This window comes from Entelurus aequoreus, linkage group LG09 (assembly GCF_033978785.1).
Source record: "Entelurus aequoreus isolate RoL-2023_Sb linkage group LG09, RoL_Eaeq_v1.1, whole genome shotgun sequence".
Lineage (NCBI taxonomy): Eukaryota > Metazoa > Chordata > Actinopteri > Syngnathiformes > Syngnathidae > Entelurus > Entelurus aequoreus.
The window spans coordinates 18,562,449-18,580,120 of NC_084739.1; the positions used below are offsets into that span (position 1 = coordinate 18,562,449).

At 37.6% G+C, this 17,672-nt stretch overlaps 1 protein-coding gene across 1 annotated transcript in view; it reads left to right on the forward strand.

Annotated features, from left to right (window-relative positions):
- mlip (muscular LMNA-interacting protein) overlaps nt 1–17,672 on the forward strand; it is a 98,037-nt gene that overhangs the window by 61,949 nt on the left and 18,416 nt on the right. Inside the window, exons 7-12 of the mRNA XM_062059621.1 lie at nt 1,842–1,925; nt 2,006–2,089; nt 2,185–2,214; nt 14,168–14,206; nt 14,754–14,816; nt 14,915–15,049. Coding sequence (XP_061915605.1) covers nt 1,842–1,925; nt 2,006–2,089; nt 2,185–2,214; nt 14,168–14,206; nt 14,754–14,816; nt 14,915–15,049 — 435 coding nt within the window. The remainder of the gene's footprint in view (nt 1–1,841; nt 1,926–2,005; nt 2,090–2,184; nt 2,215–14,167; nt 14,207–14,753; nt 14,817–14,914; nt 15,050–17,672) is intronic.

Below are 17,672 nucleotides of genomic sequence, written 5' to 3' on the forward strand. Positions count from 1 at the left end.
TTTTGAACTTTATTACACCTTGGAGCGCTTTTTCCCGTCCATTGTTTTCCTGCTTTCGCTATCTGCGCCTAATGACTGAGCTACATGACGTCAATTCTTGTGATGTCCCACGGAGCATTTCTGGTCGGGACGGGATTCGAATAAATAATCAACTCTTTTCCTTTACTATAGTGGTCTCGATAACAGGTACCGGTTCTTAAAAAGGGATTCGAGTCCGAGGACTCGGTTCTTTTCTTATCAAACAACCGGGAAAACCGGTTTCGAGTATCATCCCTACTAGTGGTGTTCCTCAAGGTTCCATTTTAGGTCCCCTCCTTTTCATCATTTGGGCTATTCAACTGATGACTCACATTTTTGCAGCAGATTCTTAAAGACAATGGAGTGCTGTCATCAATAGATTCTCTTTTTTGCAGAAGATCCATAAAAACAGCAGAGCTCTCCTTTAACTCTGACAAAATAAAAAGACCAAACTCAAAAGTCTACTGTAGAGGAAGCTGGTTCTCTGGAATTCACCAAATAAGACTAACAGTGAAGAGAGAAGGCCATTCCCCCTATACATAGCTTTCTGGAAGCAATGATTCAATCGCTGCTTTTCTTTCCGCCTGGGACTCAAATCTCGGTCGTCCGGCATGAGAGATGAGCGTGCTAGCAACGGAGCCTAAGCTCTCAAACTGGCAACCAGCACTGCTCTCAAGGTTGACAGGGAGTGAGGTTTACCAACATACAACTTGACTGGCCTCTGTTACATATAACCTTGCATGATGTTGCTGTTAAAATAAGACCGCAACATTAGCGGTGTAGCTAGCATAGCTATGCTGGTTTTGCTAACATTTGTGTCCTCCTGTCCCACTCGTTAATGTTACGTTGTTGTATGACATATGGCAAAGCAGATTAAGTACACAATAGCACTAATTGGAGACACACACTCTGTCAGAGACAGGTATGAACAAACAGCTCATTAGCATTAAAGCCACAGACACACAAAAAAACACTTTCCGAGTAAGGCTTAAGTAGGGTTTTTAAACTGTTTAAATTTTAGCATTACGGCTAGATTTTGGACAAATCACTTCCAAATACACTATTGTAGGACCTCTGAGACAGGAAAGTTATTGTAGCTATAATTGTCATGTTTATTGCTTGGATCCAAATTATTTACTTAAAGTCTGGAGCACATGAACTTAGACTTAGACATAGACTTAGACTTAGACACATTTTATTGATCCACAAGTGAAATTGTTCCAGACAGTAAGGGTAAGGATGGAAAGGATAATGCAGGTATAGAGTAGAATAAAAATGTACCCTAGTAGCAATATATTGTAATATTTACATATTATATATACAGTATATAATGTATACTGATATATTATATTATTACATTATATTATATTGTTATATAATATATACAATACATAACAAATAAAAAACAACACTAAACGCTTTCTTAAATGGAGATGCTTTCTGGCCAGGTCTTCTTCGAAGCCACCTTGTCTTGGTGCCTTCATAGGCCCCTGACTTGGCCAGTGGTTTTATTGTAAATCAGTTTGGGCGACCTATAGATGCAAAATCATAAATCACCATCCAACTGGACGTAACTGGCGGATAGCAATGCAGAGTGCATGAATAATAATTGTGCAGGAGTGACATGTGAGACGGAAATGGAAATCAATCATGCATTACATACTAAACATTACCTTTTGCACTATATTAATTTATATTATTATGTGTTGTCAACTTTGTATTTTTTATGTCATTGCCTGAAATAAATAAATAAATGAAAAAAAACAACAACAAAAAACAAAAAAAAAACATTTGAAGCTACTCACCATGCTTTATATTCACAGGTGATAGACGAACAGGTGGAAAGAGGGGAGACTTTGAAAGGAGTCGTGACGAGTGAGTGGGGTGACAAAGACACCCACGCTGAGGTGCACGCATCACTTGACATTTTTACCATAAATTCCACATAAATGCACGCGGACGTCAATGCTTTTGTGTGCCAATTCAGATGTGCTCGCCTGCTGAACTCCGGCAGCAGTCTGAGGAGCTGTATGCAGCCATTGACGAGATATTGGCTCATCCCATTCCACCAGTGAGTTCAGGTCATTCTACCGATACTATTGTGCTACTTTTGTTGAGAATGGGTTGGTTACATATGTCCTTGGGTTTATTTCTCCCCTGTTTTAGAGCAAAACATCTTCCAAGATATCAACTTCTGTAAGTTATCTATTTTCCCTACTATCTGTTAATGCCTCAAAACATTAATCTTTTTGTCTGATTGTTGTCAAATTGAAACTGAAAGTGGGTAGTGAAGTGAATTACATTTATATAGCGCTTTTTCTCAAGTGACTCAGAGCGCTTTACATATCTAAGTTACATTTAAACCAGTGTGGGTGGCACTGGGAGCAGGTGGGTAAAGTGTCTTGCCCAAGGACACAACGGCAGTGACTAGGATGGCGGAAGCGGGGATCGAACCTGCAACCCTCAAGTTGCTGGCACGGCCGCTCTACCAACCGAGCTATACCGTCCCAGGTACATTAGACTCTTGACAGCCAGCTGCGTTAACAAGAAGATTACAGATATGCAATGTCAGGCTTATCAGCGTCCTTTCAAGAGATAGGAAGGAATGTTTTCGTTTCAACATGTCAAACGCTGAATTCTGATGAAGTCTTCTAACCCTTGTTATGTTTTTTTTCAATCGGTCTTGAAAACCCAGATGAAGAAGAGCATAGAGCTGCACTTCAGAGTATATAATTTTCTTTATAAAAACAATGTCATCACTTTATTCCTGATGGGCTCCAGAAACACTGGCGGCTTTTCAGACTGGCACTACATTCAGAACCAGAACACCTTTTCCAAACTCATTTCATTTCTAAATTATGTGTGAAACAGAACATCAGGTTTGTCAGGTTCGATCAGTGCTTCTCAGTTATTTTCCTGTTATGCCCACTTAGGAACAACGACATATTTTGCGCCCCCCCCACTCTCCACCGCGACTATAAATAGTATCATTTGGCCAATAACTATTATAAGTACACGTTTGCATAACATTGTATCCTCATTAACAGCAAAGAAAACAACACACTTTTCTTGCCTCCTAACTTAGCACTAAATTAGTCCAATTTCTCAAATAGTTTGACTCTAATTAAGCCCCATACAACACATGGAAACACTTTAATCTGATCGTGTTTGGTTTTTGAAAAATCAGACGAACACACCTGGATTATGCGATTAGAAACCAGTTTTCTCGAGGGGGTGTGTGCGGCGGTAGAGGACTCTTCGTATCGCGCATGCGCAAGTCTTAACGTGCGGGATACAACCCAGAAGCAGATACCTTTCAATAAAAATGTAGCAACAATAGTTATGAAGAGGAGACTGTTTATTTGCTTCACAATTTGAAAAAACCCAGACGTTTTAGAAGTGCATACGAATGAGATGAAAGTTAATGAAGCAGGTATATTAAGACAAACCTCTTAACGCTGCATTTGTCCACTCCAAACTGATTAACTTTCCGCACAACGGGCAAGATAGTCCAGAACGATAGCAACCTTTCTCTGGACATCAGTCGGGGCACAAATGGTCTTTTCCTTTGGATTTAAAACTCCTTCCATCAATCCACAGAACCTTTTCAATGAACTTTAAAGTTAAAGTTAAATTACCGATGATTGTCACACACACTTAAGTGGCGAAATTATTTTCTGCATTTGACCCATCACTCTGGATCACCCCCTTTGGAGGTGAGGGGAGCAGTGAGCAGCAGCGGTGGCAGCGCCCAGGAATGATTTTTGGTGATTTAACCCCCAATTCCAACCCTTGATGCTGAGTGCCAAGCAGGGAGGTAATGGGTGCCATTTGTATAGTCTTTGGTATGACTCGGCCGGGGTTTGAACTCGCAACCTACTGATCTCAGGGCGGACACTCTAACCACTAGGCCACAGAGTAAGTGGCCTAGTAACTTTGAGACATTCAAAAGTTTTGTTACCATGATTTTCGTCCGAAAATGATTTTGAAAAAAGTCATCTGCTGCCTGTCTTTGCATCCACCCAATGCATTCTTGGCAGTAGTGTCATGTTTGTAGTGCAATCCAAGATAATTTCTTTATGCTGTCTGATATTTAACATCCGCAGAGCCATTAGAGACATGATATTTGCAATCTGTGCCAATGTTGCAGCAAACCTCAGTTGAAACAAGTTGTAAGGATCCGCAAATCCTAATGTGACGTCATAGGTCAACCGGAAAAGTCATTCAGTTGTCCGCGCTAAAATGTACGGGAGGCGCATGGCGTAAGACCAATAGACACTGGGACTTCACATGTATGTGTGAAATTTTTTTTTTAAATTGAGAAATCAGACTAATTTAGTGCATGAAAACGTAGTGAGTGAAGCCAAACGCTACGTACGCTCTGTCATATTCTAGTAAGGCAAAAAACATGGCTCCGCCCCACTATTTGAAAAAGACCGGTATAAATCAACTTACAACAAAGAATAACTTTATTAACATCGTTTTTTAGTCTGTGACAGAAAAGATTTAAAGTGCATCAACTTGCCGGAAAAAAAAATCTAACTTTATTTAAACTATAAAACTTTTTGGACCGGCTTGAACCATTTAATACTGAAAAATTTAAATTAATAAACTCAATAACTATTAATACATTCAAATTCATCAGCAACAATAACTCAGGAGCACAATATACAGTATTAAACACTTTAACCTACAAAACAAAAATAATAAAACATTTTTTTTGACAACAGCAGAGGATGCATGTGCATGTACAAGACAGTCTGCCCCACAAGAGGAAGATAGCGAAAAATAAGTAGCTTAATAACTCCAGCAAGGACTAAAATGGCGGACGTGCGCTTGGCACTCTGGGTACATTTATACAATATGTGAATAATCCGGTTACATTTTTCCCAATCAATGATGTCACAATATGACGAGTTTGGAGGAAGTATGAAGGAAGGCAAGATTATTTCATAAAAATTTCCGCAATGCCTCCATGGTTTGATTTCTAATTTTCGGGACATATGTTAAAGTAAAGTTAAAGATAAAGTACCAATGTTTGTCACGCACACACTAGGTGTGGCAAAATTTGTCCTCTGCATTTGACCTATCCCCTTGTTCACCCCCTGGGAGGTGAAGGAAGCAGCGGGGAGCAGCGGTGGTCACGCCCGGGAATCATTTTTGGTGATTTAACCCCCAATTCCAACCCTTGATGCTGAATACCAAGCAGGGATTTAATGGGTCCCATTTTTATAGTCTCTGGTATGACTCGGCCAGGGTTTGAACTGACAACCTACCGATCTCAGGGTGGACACTCTAACCACTAGGCCACTGAGTAGGTGCAGATCCAAAATACATAAAAACAGGTAACTACAAGTAAGAAAAGTTGTTTTTTACATAATATGGCCCCTTTAAGGAGCACTCTGTCAACGATTGGTTGGTGTGGATTACTTCTGAAATTAAATTATATTTTTATAGCGTTTTTTTCCACGACTGTCTTGAAGCGCTTTACATTGAGAAACCCATACATTTAAGGTTGGCGGTAAGCTCGTTTATCCCAGTGTGAGTGGCACTAGAAGCAAGATGGGTAAATGACACAATGGCAGTGGCTAGTAAAGCAGATGCAGGAACCGAACCAAAGTTTCTCGACCATCCTCTACCCGCTGAACCACATTGCCAATGTATGAACTGGAAATGTCATATAAAAAATATACAACATGAGGTGGCAAGATATACATCAATAATGAATAAAGCAAAAAAAAAAAGTATTGGACAAAAAAAGTGTCCATATTCAATACAATCCAATCCCCTTTATTTACAGTATGTAGCACTATTAACAACCGCCCTGTTTCCAGCGTGCTGCAGATACAAATAAACAATAAAAAGTAATCAAATTAAAACCATTTAAAATAAAACAAGTTTAAAACAAATCGATAAATAGAATAAAACAATAAAAGACACAGAGGACCTCAAGACTCATGAAAGCTGCGGCATACATTTGGATGAGGTCTGTGATGTACTTTGGGGCCAGTACATTCGAAGCTTTAAAAATAAATAGTACAATTTTAAAATCAATTCTGAAACGAACCGGAAGCCAATGCAGGGAAGCGAGAATCGGGGTGTGCTCCCTTTTTTTGGTTCATGTTAAAAGTTGTGCCGCAGAGTTCTGGACTAACTGTAAACGTGAAAGTGCATTTTGACTTACTCCAGTGTTAAGTGCGTTACAGTAGTCCAGACGTGATGAGATAAAAGCGTGCACGGCCTGTTCAAATTGTTTAAAAGATTTAATCTTTTATTATAGCCGAAGGGGATAAAAACTTGCTTTACAACGGCGTTGATTTGATTGTCAAATTTAAAACCACTGTCTATAGTGACTCCGAGGCTAGTGGCTGTGGAACGTACAGAGTTCTTAAGAAAGTCCAAGTCAAGCAGGGGATCACTGTTGCCCAGCAGCACAAGTTTAGTTTTCTCCTCGTTTAGCTTTAAAAAATTCTGAGCCAACCAGGCCCTGACGTCATATAAGCACTCAAGTAAGGGTACCAGGGGGCTACGCTCATTTAAAAATATATATTTGGCAGTTAGCTGCATGAAAATGGTAAAAGTTGCCTTGCTTTCTGAAAATTGCACAAATTGATCCTTGGGGGACTCCACAGTCAAGGGGGGCGATGGATGAAGTTGAGTCGCCCAATTTTACACAGAAACTTCTCCCTGACAGGTAAAACCTGAACCACTTCAGAGCAGTTACCCTGACACCTACAAAGTCTTCCAAACGAGATAAAAGAATTGTGTGGTCAACTGTGCGAAAAGCAGCAGTCAGGTCTAAAAGCAATACAATGGCTGAAGTGCCGGGATCAGTCATTAAAAACAAGTCATTAAAAACCTTTCAGAGTGCTGTGGTAGGCTCTTTAGCCCGACTGAATAGTATCTAAAATGCCACTGTGATTTAAAAAAGGCTGTATCTGTACAAAAACAATTTTCTCTAAAATCCTAGATACAAATAGGAGCTTAAAATAGGTAGGTAGTTGGATAAGATGGAAAGGTCAAGACTAGTCTTTTTTAACAAAAGTTGAACATCTGCCCCAGAAGTCAGGCTGCTGTTGACTGTATGCTTCACAGTAGGGCCAATAGTTTCCCAAACCTCATTGAAAAAGAGAGGCGGGACAGGGTCTGTGGGAAAAGAGCAAGCTTTCAGTTTACTAATCAAGTCAGTGAGAGATATTGGTGACATAGGTTCAAACTCATAAAAACTTTTACACAATTTGTCGACGTTCGCTATTATAATCTCTACTACTGTTCACTAGTGTTACCATATCTGAACTATTGTGCAGAAATATGGAGAAATACCTAAAATAGTACAGTTCATTCACTAACCATGTAACAAAAGAGGTCAGTTCGATAACACATTATGTTGGATATAGAGAACATTCAAAACCTCGATTTATTGAATACAAAAAAGGAATTCCACGATATAGGGAATTTGCAAAGAGCTAAAATGATGCACAAAGCAAACTATAACCTGTTACCATTGAGAATGCACAACCATTCTTATCAACTAAAGAGGAAAAATATAACCTCAGAGAAAAATTTCACTTTTGTGTGTACATACAACACTTCAAACCTTTAGTAAAGCAGTACATGGGATTAAATTATGGAATGGATTAAGTAAAGAAATGTACTAATATGATTCAGTTTAAAAATCTGTTCACATTTAAAGTGTTTACAAAGAACAAAGAAGAAGAATCATGATCAACTAATTAATCTCACTATATTATGTACATCTTACTTCCCTATTCATTATTCATTAATTTTTTGGAATGTCATTATTTATAGAGTATCTTGTGAACAAATTGAGAACGGGAAGCGAACAAAAGTGTTAGCAATTGCTATGTAATGAAAAAGGGGTAGGATTAAGTAAGCTCTGCTTCCTCCTACTCCTTTTTGAACATGTTGAAAAGAGAAACTGGAAATTGTGATGTATTATGTTGTAATTGTATGCATGTTGAAAATAAACTCAAACCATAACCAATGTATCACATTGCCCTGATGAAATTGTGAGATAAAAGTGAATTCAAATTGTGTAATCATCATGAGGAGAAATGAAGCCGTATGTACATTATTAATCAAAAGGGAAGTCACACCTTGTAGTTTCCCACTAGAAAACATCAGTGTATGTGTGTGTTTCAGTGCATTGGATACAATGAAACGGCTAAAATCAAGGTTCAAAGCATTTCAAAACAGTTTCAGTTTATTTCAAACATGCATACGACACAATGTAATGCCTCACATAGTTCCAGTTGATTCGTTACAGCACGTCCGCAAAGGAGTAGGAAGAAGCAGATCTTATTTAATCATACCCCTTTCCATACCATAGCAATTTTAGCCCATTTCTTTGTTTTCTGTTTGTAACACAACAGTGAAGAAATTAATAAGTCAATACATTAAAAAAAACATAGTTAAGTAGACAAATTACAGACTATTAAAAAAAAAAAAAATGTTCAAGATGTTCATCATAATTCTTCTTCTTTGTACTTTGTAAACTCTTGGAACACAATCTTAAACTGAATCATATAATTGCTTTGTTTGATTTCCTTGCTTAATCCATTCCATTATTTGATTCCACTTACTGATTTGCTAAAGGTCCTATGTGTTGTACGTGCGTACACATGTTTTAAATTAAATTGTCCACTGAGGTTATATTTCTCCTCTTTTGTTGAGAAAACATGTTGTACATTCTTAAGTAGCAGGTTATGGTTTGCTTTGTACATAATTTTAGCTGTTTGCAAATGCAATATTTTTGATTCAATAAATAAAGGGTTTGTATGTTCTCCATATCCAACATTATGCATTATTCTAATTGATATTTTTGTAAGTTAGTGAATGAAGTGCACATTTGTAGTTGTTTCCCAATATTTCTACACAACAACTCAGATATGGTAAATCTAGTGAGCAGTAAAGAATATGAAGTGATTTTTGGTCCAGAACATATTTTGCTTTATTCATTATTGACGTGTTTCTTGCTACTTTATGTTGCATATTTTTTACATGAGGTTTCCAGTTCATTTTATCACCTATTTTTACACCCAAAAACGTGTTTTCTTTTACCCTTTCAATGTCTACTCTTTTTTGTATTTGTGTTTGACTTTCCCTTTTACTGTTACCAAATAGCATTATTTTAGGTTTACTGAGATTGTCAAACCATCTTTTTAATTTGTTCATTTCTTCTGTTATTGTTTGTATTAGCTTCTGTGTGTTCTCTCCTAAACAAAACACAGTTGTATCATCTGCAAATAATACAAATGTTAAAGGTCTACTGAAACCCACTACTACCGACCACGCAGTCTGATAGTTTATATATCAATGATGAAATCTTAACATTGAAACACATGCCAATACGGCCGGGTTAACTTATAAAGTGCAATTTTAAAATTCCCGCCACACTTCCGGTTGAAAATCTCCTTTGGATATGATTTATGCGCGTGACATCATAAAATGCACGGAAGTGTTTGGGCCCTATTGGACACAATACACAAAGCTCTGTTTTCTTCGACAAAATTCCACAGTATTCTGGACATCTGTGTTGGTGAATCTTTTGCAATTTGTTTAATGAACAATGGAGGCTGCAAAGAAGAACGTTGTAGGTGGGATCGATCGGTGTCTTAGCGGCTAAGTACAATACTTACAGCAACACAACAAGGACTACTTACCCTGATAGAAGACGCCTAGCTGATGCTTGCCGCCAAACCCACGGATGAAGTCCTTCGTCGCGCCGTTGATCGCTGGAACGCAGGTGAGCACGGCTGTTGATGGGAAGATGAGGGCTGGCTGGCGTAGGTGGAGCGCTAATGTTTTATCATAGTTCTGTGAGTTCCGGCTGCTAAGTTGCTAAATTAGCCTTAGCGTCGTTAGCAACAGCATTGTTAAGCCTTACCAGGCTGAGAATTTTTAACCGTGTAGTTACATGTACATGGTTTAATAGTATTTTTGCTCTTCTGTCTATCCTTCCAGTCAGGGGTTTATTTATTTTGTTTCTATCTTCATTTGAGAACGATGCTAGCACGTTAGCTCAGTAGCTAAGTGTGTCACCGATGTATTGTCTTGGAGATAAAAGTCACTTTAAATGTCCATTTCGCGTGCTCGACTCTCATTTTCAAGAGGATATAGTATCTGAGGTGGTTTAAAATACAAATCTGTGATCTACAATAGAAAAAGGAGAGTGTGGAATCCAATGAGCCAGCTTGTACCTAAGTTACGGTCAGAGCGAAAAAAGATACGTCCATCACTGCCTCTCAAGTCCTTCACTGTAACGTTCCTCATCTACGAATCTTTCATCCTCGCTCAAATTAATGGTGTAATCGTCACTTTCTCGGTCCGAATCTCTCTCGCTCCATTGTAAACAATGGGGAATTGTGAGGAATACTAGCTCCTGTGACGTCACGCTACTTCCGGTACAGGCAAGGCTTTTTTTTATAAGCGAGCAAAAGTTGCGAACTTTATCGTCGATTTTCTCTACTAAATCCTTTCAGCAAAAATATGGCAATATCACGAAATGATCAAGTATGACACATAGAATGGATCTGCTATTCCCGTTTAAATAAAAAAAAATCATTTCAGTAGGCCTTTAAGTCCTTTGTAACTTTACAAATGTCGTTTCTATAAAGATTGAACAATTTTGGTCTGAGTATTGATCCCTGAGGTACGCCACAAGATATTGTAGACGTGTGTTCTCCTAGCTTCACGTATTGCTGCCTGCTGGTTAAGTAGCTTTTCACCCAGTTCAAGACCAACCCTCTGATTGCATCCCTTTCTAATTTGTCTATTATGATAATATAATTGATTGTGTCGAATGCTTTTGTTAAATTCATAAACAATTGTTTTGCTATCTATTGCATTGGTTATCTCTTCCATTATTTCGATTAATGCCATTGATGTTGAGATGTTGGCTCTGTATCCGTATTGGTTGTCTGTGAATGTTTAATTTTTATTTATGAATTTGTCCAATCTGTTGTCAAACAGTTTTTCAATAATTTTAGAAAATTGTGGAAGTAGAGAAACAGGTCTATAGTTTGTAAACTTGTGTTTTTCTCCAGTCTTATAAATCGGTACAACTTTTGCTATTTTCTGCTATGTATTATCTGGGAATTTGCCTGTTTGAATTGATAGGTTACTGATATATGTAAAATTTTCTGAAATCTCTTCAATAACCTTTTATATATTTTACGTATCAATTCCGTTCAAACAGTTGAGATCTTGTTTTTGTTTTTGTTTTGTTTTTTACAATATTAATTAATTCCTCTTTTGTCACACCTTTTGAGGAACATTGAGTTGGGATTTCTGTCTATGGTGTCATTCCAGTCCTCAACTGACTTGGGATCTGGAATCTTTTCCTCCAGATTTGGTCCAATGTTCACAAAGTACTTTTTGAAACATTCAACTATCCATCCATCCATATACTACCGCTTGTCCCTCTCGGGGTCAAGGAGGTCCTGGAGCCTATCCCAGATGCATTTGGGCAGAAGGCGGGGTACACCCTGGACAAGTCGCCACTTCATCGCAGGGCCAACACAGATAGACAACATTCACTTTCACATTAACACTACTTTCTTCATATTGTCATTTTTAACATTTCCGTCTGAGAAGTATTTACTGTCTCCATTATAAATGTTTTAAAATATGTTACGCCCCATGCGACCCCGAAGGGATTAAGCGGTAGAAAATGGATGGATGGATGGATGTATCATTAATTGTACAGGCAATGTTTTAAGTAACATTTAACTGTCATGCAAATATAAACTGAAACTGTCCAAAGTACAAATAAAGGGCCTTATTATGCTAAACCAACTTTTATTACCTATCTGTACCTGCTTTTGTGTATTTGGGATCTGCAGAAGTTCCTAAAATATAAAATAAAAAGTGAAGGCATGGCAGAGCTATTTATAAAACAATCTTACCTTCCTTCATACTTCTTCCAAACGAGCAGTCTGGGATTTTTTTTATATAGCCACATATGTTAAAGTTTTAACCAAAATGTTTTGCTCGTGTTCGACGTAGTAATCAATAAGATTCTTCTTTTTCTCCAGCCTCTCGTTATGGGGCAAACTGGCTTGTACATGCAAACACATCTTCCGCTGTTGCCATTTGTAATACAAAGTAGCGTATAATTTGTGATGTTCACAACGTGTGTGGGTTCTGTTAATAGGTTACTGTCCCTTTAAGGTTGGACCGCCAAGTGGCGGTTGTCGTAATATGCGTCAGTTGAATAAAGGGTGTTAACGAGATAACAGTGTGTTGTTGTGCCGCACATACTCAACATAGTTCAAAATTAATTTGTCAGTAGTCTCGCTATGGAAGCGCTAAAAACTACAACAAAGATGGCGGGAAGAAGACACAGTCAAAGTGGATGCATGAAAAGAAGACAGCCCACCAAATGGCGCAGCCTGGAGAGATGGTCAGAAAGCAGCTTGAAAACGTTCTATAAAACATAATATACTAAATGTTGACCAAAGAACCACCATTACATGTTATGTAGACTACAGTGAAGTGTTTTAAATGTAGAAAAAAAATCGTAATAAGACCTATTTAGGTAAACTTCTCACCCTTTGAAGACTCCTGACAGACATGGAATGGAGAGATCAAGAAGGTGTATGCAGAGCGAGCCCTAAAAGGGAACTGCTCTTTTTTTGGTGGAATTTCCGCTATCACTCACAAAACCTAAGTAAGACAAGAACACGTTTTCTTTTCTTTTTTTTCTTTCATTCTAACTAGTAAATAAATGCATTTAAAATGATGCTTATGGGAGTCGCTCTATTCTGCCTATAAAGTGCTTAAAAAACCTCCAATCACTTCCATCAAGGTTTTATATACATGATGTAAATATATATGTAATATAGTAACAGACACATTTATAATAACATGTATTATTTACGTATTTTGCTCATTTTAAGCATGCATCATTCCCTTTTTCCTTCAACATCACTGATTACCACTCATTGCAGACTTCAAGAGAGCCAACAAACATAATAAAACATCACTTACTGTATAATGTCTGCTGTCATTTCTCTTTGAGAAAAAAGTGGGGTGGAACCCAGCGTCTTTTTGGGTCTTTTTCTCCTTTCCTGGGACTAAATTGGCTGTCAAAGTTGACCAATTTGTGGGATTATTCCCTCATTGTCCTACCATCCATGTGAGAGGCATTATTTTTAGGTATTTTTTTTATATATATTTTTTGTCATAAAAAAATACAATCATGTGTGCCTACGGACTGTATCCCTGCAGACTGTATTGATCTATATTGATATATAATGTAGGAACCAGAAATATTAATAACAAAAACAAACAACCCTTTTGTGCGAATGAGTGTAAATGGGGGAGGGAGGTTTTTTGGGTTGGTGCACTAATTGTAAGTGTATCTTGTGTTTTTTATGTTGATTTAATTAAAAAAAAAAAAATTAAAAAAATGTATATTTTTATTATATATTTTTTTATTTCTTGTGCGGCCCGGTACCAATCGATCCACGGACCGGAACCGGGCCGCGGCCCGGTGGTTGGGGACCAGTGATTTAGATGGCTTTATAAGGCGGAAAAGATTACCTCCATTGAAAGCACACTTATATTTATGTTTATTTAGGAGAATGCATTAAAAAATTACATCGGCCTCGTTCCTCATAATGATTGTGAACGACAGCTAAAATTCCCCAAAAAGTGCGGTTCCCCTTCATACCCCTGTTGGCATTTTAGAAGTACAAAGTGTTACTGCTACAATTATATGAGATTGGGGCCCTAGTCCTTTTAGAAAGTCAAGTTCATTTTATTCTCCGTGTACTGTAGCGCCAGAACACAAAATAAGTAATTTCCTGTTTAAAAGGTCTATAAAGTACCTTGAAATAGCCTTTTTTTGTTGATCTTTAACATGTAAAATGTTCCGCTCTCTGTATCATGTATACATGTGGACTAACTGATTATTATCTGACCTCAAGAGAGGATGGGTGAAATGCAGAGACGACATTTCGCTGTACATATATTGTATATGTCACAATAAAGAACTTCTTCTTCTAATTGGTCTAATTATGTTTTATTTTGTACAATTTCTTTTAAAAGCTATGCTTGTTACATTCACTCGGTTTTGTGACATTTTATGTTTCAACAAAGCATTTCCCTTCTTATTTGTTTGCAGAACATCTCATCCAAATCCTTGGGACGTGAAACCAAATATGTGAGTAAATAAGCACATTTAAAAAGTGTGTTCTCATGGAATAATACATCTTGAATGACAACATCAAGTCATACTGTATATAGAATATGTATACATATTGTGGGATGTTTGTCCCATTCCATTTGACACTTTATTATTTTAAAGGGAAGACCCAGTCTATTTTGTCATTATAAACATGAGGAAAACAAAATCCACATCAGCAGGGTACTTGAATGCATTAATGTGTGACGTGCTGGAAATAAAGTATTAGTTTAACTTTTAAATGTCCAGCCTTACTGATTGCAAAATAGTAATACAAAAAGATAATGTGAAATGTTTAGCCCCACAGCAACCATTTTTGGGTGGCCAATTCAAAAAACACAATTTGTACAAATTAAGGCCTCCTCCCAAATAACTACCTCATGATGTTTAAACAAAAAAATATTTTTCAAAGAAAAAATAGTTACCGTAATTCATATCGGTCTCTACTTGAGTCATGTCGATATTTCTCTGCCTTTCATCCAAATTAATATTTTGTCAATATTTTTCTTTGACATGGTGTAATAAGGCATCTTTAGGCAGATTGCATCAATCTGAGGCTACCACAAGAAAGCTGATGGAGTCTAAAAAGGTAGAAGTTATTCAGTCACTGTGTTTAATTACACAAAACTTAAATTATGTAAACCCATGTACATATGTGTAATGACTTCCATCACTTCTGGTCTTCAGACGATGCCTGGGATTATTCGCCCGATGACGGCCATTCCAAGACTGTCAGTGAGAGATGGAGAACATTATCGACACAATCCCTTCGGAGAAACAGCGGCCACTCAGGGTATTCCGGGCTTCAGCAAGTCATACGAGGTAGGTATCGTTTTCATATAGTTACAAACATGTGATAAGAGAGAATGGGGTTGGTTGTCACACTGATACCGTGTTGTCTCTCAAATTGTGGCATGGACATTTATTGGAATCAGAGCTCTTCTACCTAGTCTTCAACAAACAGGACTTTGTGTTTTTCATGTCAAATTCTAAATATTCAGCTTCTCAGTATTTGTCATCTAAGCCAGGGGTGTCAAACTCATTTTAGATCGGGGGCCACATGGAGAAAAATCTACTCCCAAGTGGGCCGGACTGGTAAAATCATGGCACGATAACTTAAAAATAAAGAAACTTCATATTGTTTTCTTTGTTTAAAAATAGAACATGCATATTCTGAAATTGTACAAATCATAATGTTGTTGTTGTTTTTTTTTTACAATTACGTATTACTAGAGAGGCCTGAGACGGATTTAAAAAAATCCACAATTGTGCTGATCACGTTGACATAAAAATATCAGTATTTTTTGCGGTGTAAACATAGCTTCACATACACAATCACTGTAGAAGTCTTTTGTTCACTAAAAATGTATAGATCAAGCCACCGGGAATTGGAGAAAATTAGAAAAGTATGAAACTCATTGAAAATGAAGATGCAAACAAACAACATTTGATTACTGAAAGCCAACACGAATAAGAGCAAGTACCGTATTTTTCGGACTATAAGGCGCACTTAAAATCCTGTCATTTTCCCAAAACTCGACAGTGCGCCTATTGTACGAAATAATTGTGGTTATGCTAACCGATCTCAAAGCTATTTTATTTGGTACATGGTGAAACGATAAGTGTGACCAGTAGATAGCAGTCACACATAAGAGATATGTGTAGACTGCAATACGATGGCAGTCACACATAATAGATACGTGCAGATTGCAATATGACTCAAGTAAACAACACCAAAATTGTATATGTTCCATTGAAAATATAGAACATTACACACAATAGTGTATATACTTTGTCGTTATTTATATTTTCTGAATAAATTATGTGATAATGTTCAGTCAACTCATTGGTGTTAATTTTCATTCTAACAAGATAAAAAAATAAATATCAAAATCATATTACAATATGTTACTTACGTAGTTTGATCATTTTCCTCGACTGATGTACTAACATCATGTGGTTTATTTTGTACATATGTAGCATCATCTACAAAGATACAAAAAAATTGCTGTTGCGACATCCAGTGGACACATTTAGAACAGATTTTTCTTTCAATCAACAATTTAAGGTACATTTTTATACTTAGCAAACTCATCTCACGGGCCGGATAAAACCTGTTTGCGGGCCTGATCCGGCCCTCGGGCAGTACGTTTGACAGCCCTGATCTATGCTTTTACACAATGAGTAAAGGGGGAAGCTATAATTTTGATCAGGGCTCACCAAAGTGCGGCCCACAGCTTGTTTTTCAAAGACACAAAATAGAACATCACACAAAAAAACAGTCTTACTGTTTATACATCCTTGCAAGATTAGGGTGTTACTAAAGCCCTTAAAAAGGATGTTTTTGTATGCGGCTTCGCTGGAAACCCTGGTGTAAATAACTATTTAACTAGCTCAAAACTGTTGTCAGCCTTGATGCTAGCAAAAAAAATAATAAGTTGGTTTTGGTGGGACTTATGCAGACCCCAAACACATAAAAAACAGCTACCAATAGGTAAGACGGGTTTTGCAAAATAGGTCCCCTTTAATGTTGGCATTCCCAGTCAAATTTGAGTTGCGCTTATTCTCCCATTGACTTAGGTACTTTTGCTCTTACGCGCTTTTGAGGTAGGAAAAGCTCCCCGGGAAGGTGAACATGACGTTTGGATGCAATGTACACCACACGCAATGAAATGATAAAAGAAACCTGCCAGAAAAACGATCAAATCTATTCTGATCGCTTGAAAGGAGACACCTGGAAGCGTCCCCTGAGAATAGGATAAAAGAACCATGATGCCACTCAGTATTAATTATCAAAAATCAAAATGCACATCCACAGCGGAAGGGAACGGTGCGTGTGAACATACTGGTATTAACGGACGTTTAATGCATCTGGACAGTGAACATTGAACTATGTGACTATTTAATAGAAAATGCATATACAATGTGGCGCCTATCAATTAATCAGATTGATTTTTTGACAGTTGATGTCAAAACACACACACACACACACACACACACACACACACACACACACACACACACACACACACACACACACACACACACACACACACACACACACACACACACACACACACACACACAGCTGGCTAGTCCATATAGCAGGGCCCACATGACTGAAATATCATATCACTATATAACATCAGGCAAAGACAAGTCAACTTCAACATCAGTTAACTCAATGACGCCGCCTAACTGTCCACACTGAGTTATTGTTATAATTACTACAAGCGCACTGGTGAGGAAACGAAGCAGCAAACATGTCCAAAAGAAAGTGTCTCTCAAATATGATCTAATCTCCAAGGTCAAACTTAGACTGGTGGGAAGAAATGACTTCACACAAGTAATTATATTGTCACCATTTCAACCCTCATCATATCAGCCATTTCAACCCTCATCATATCAGCCACACAGTTTACCTCCTGAAAGGCAAACAATATGT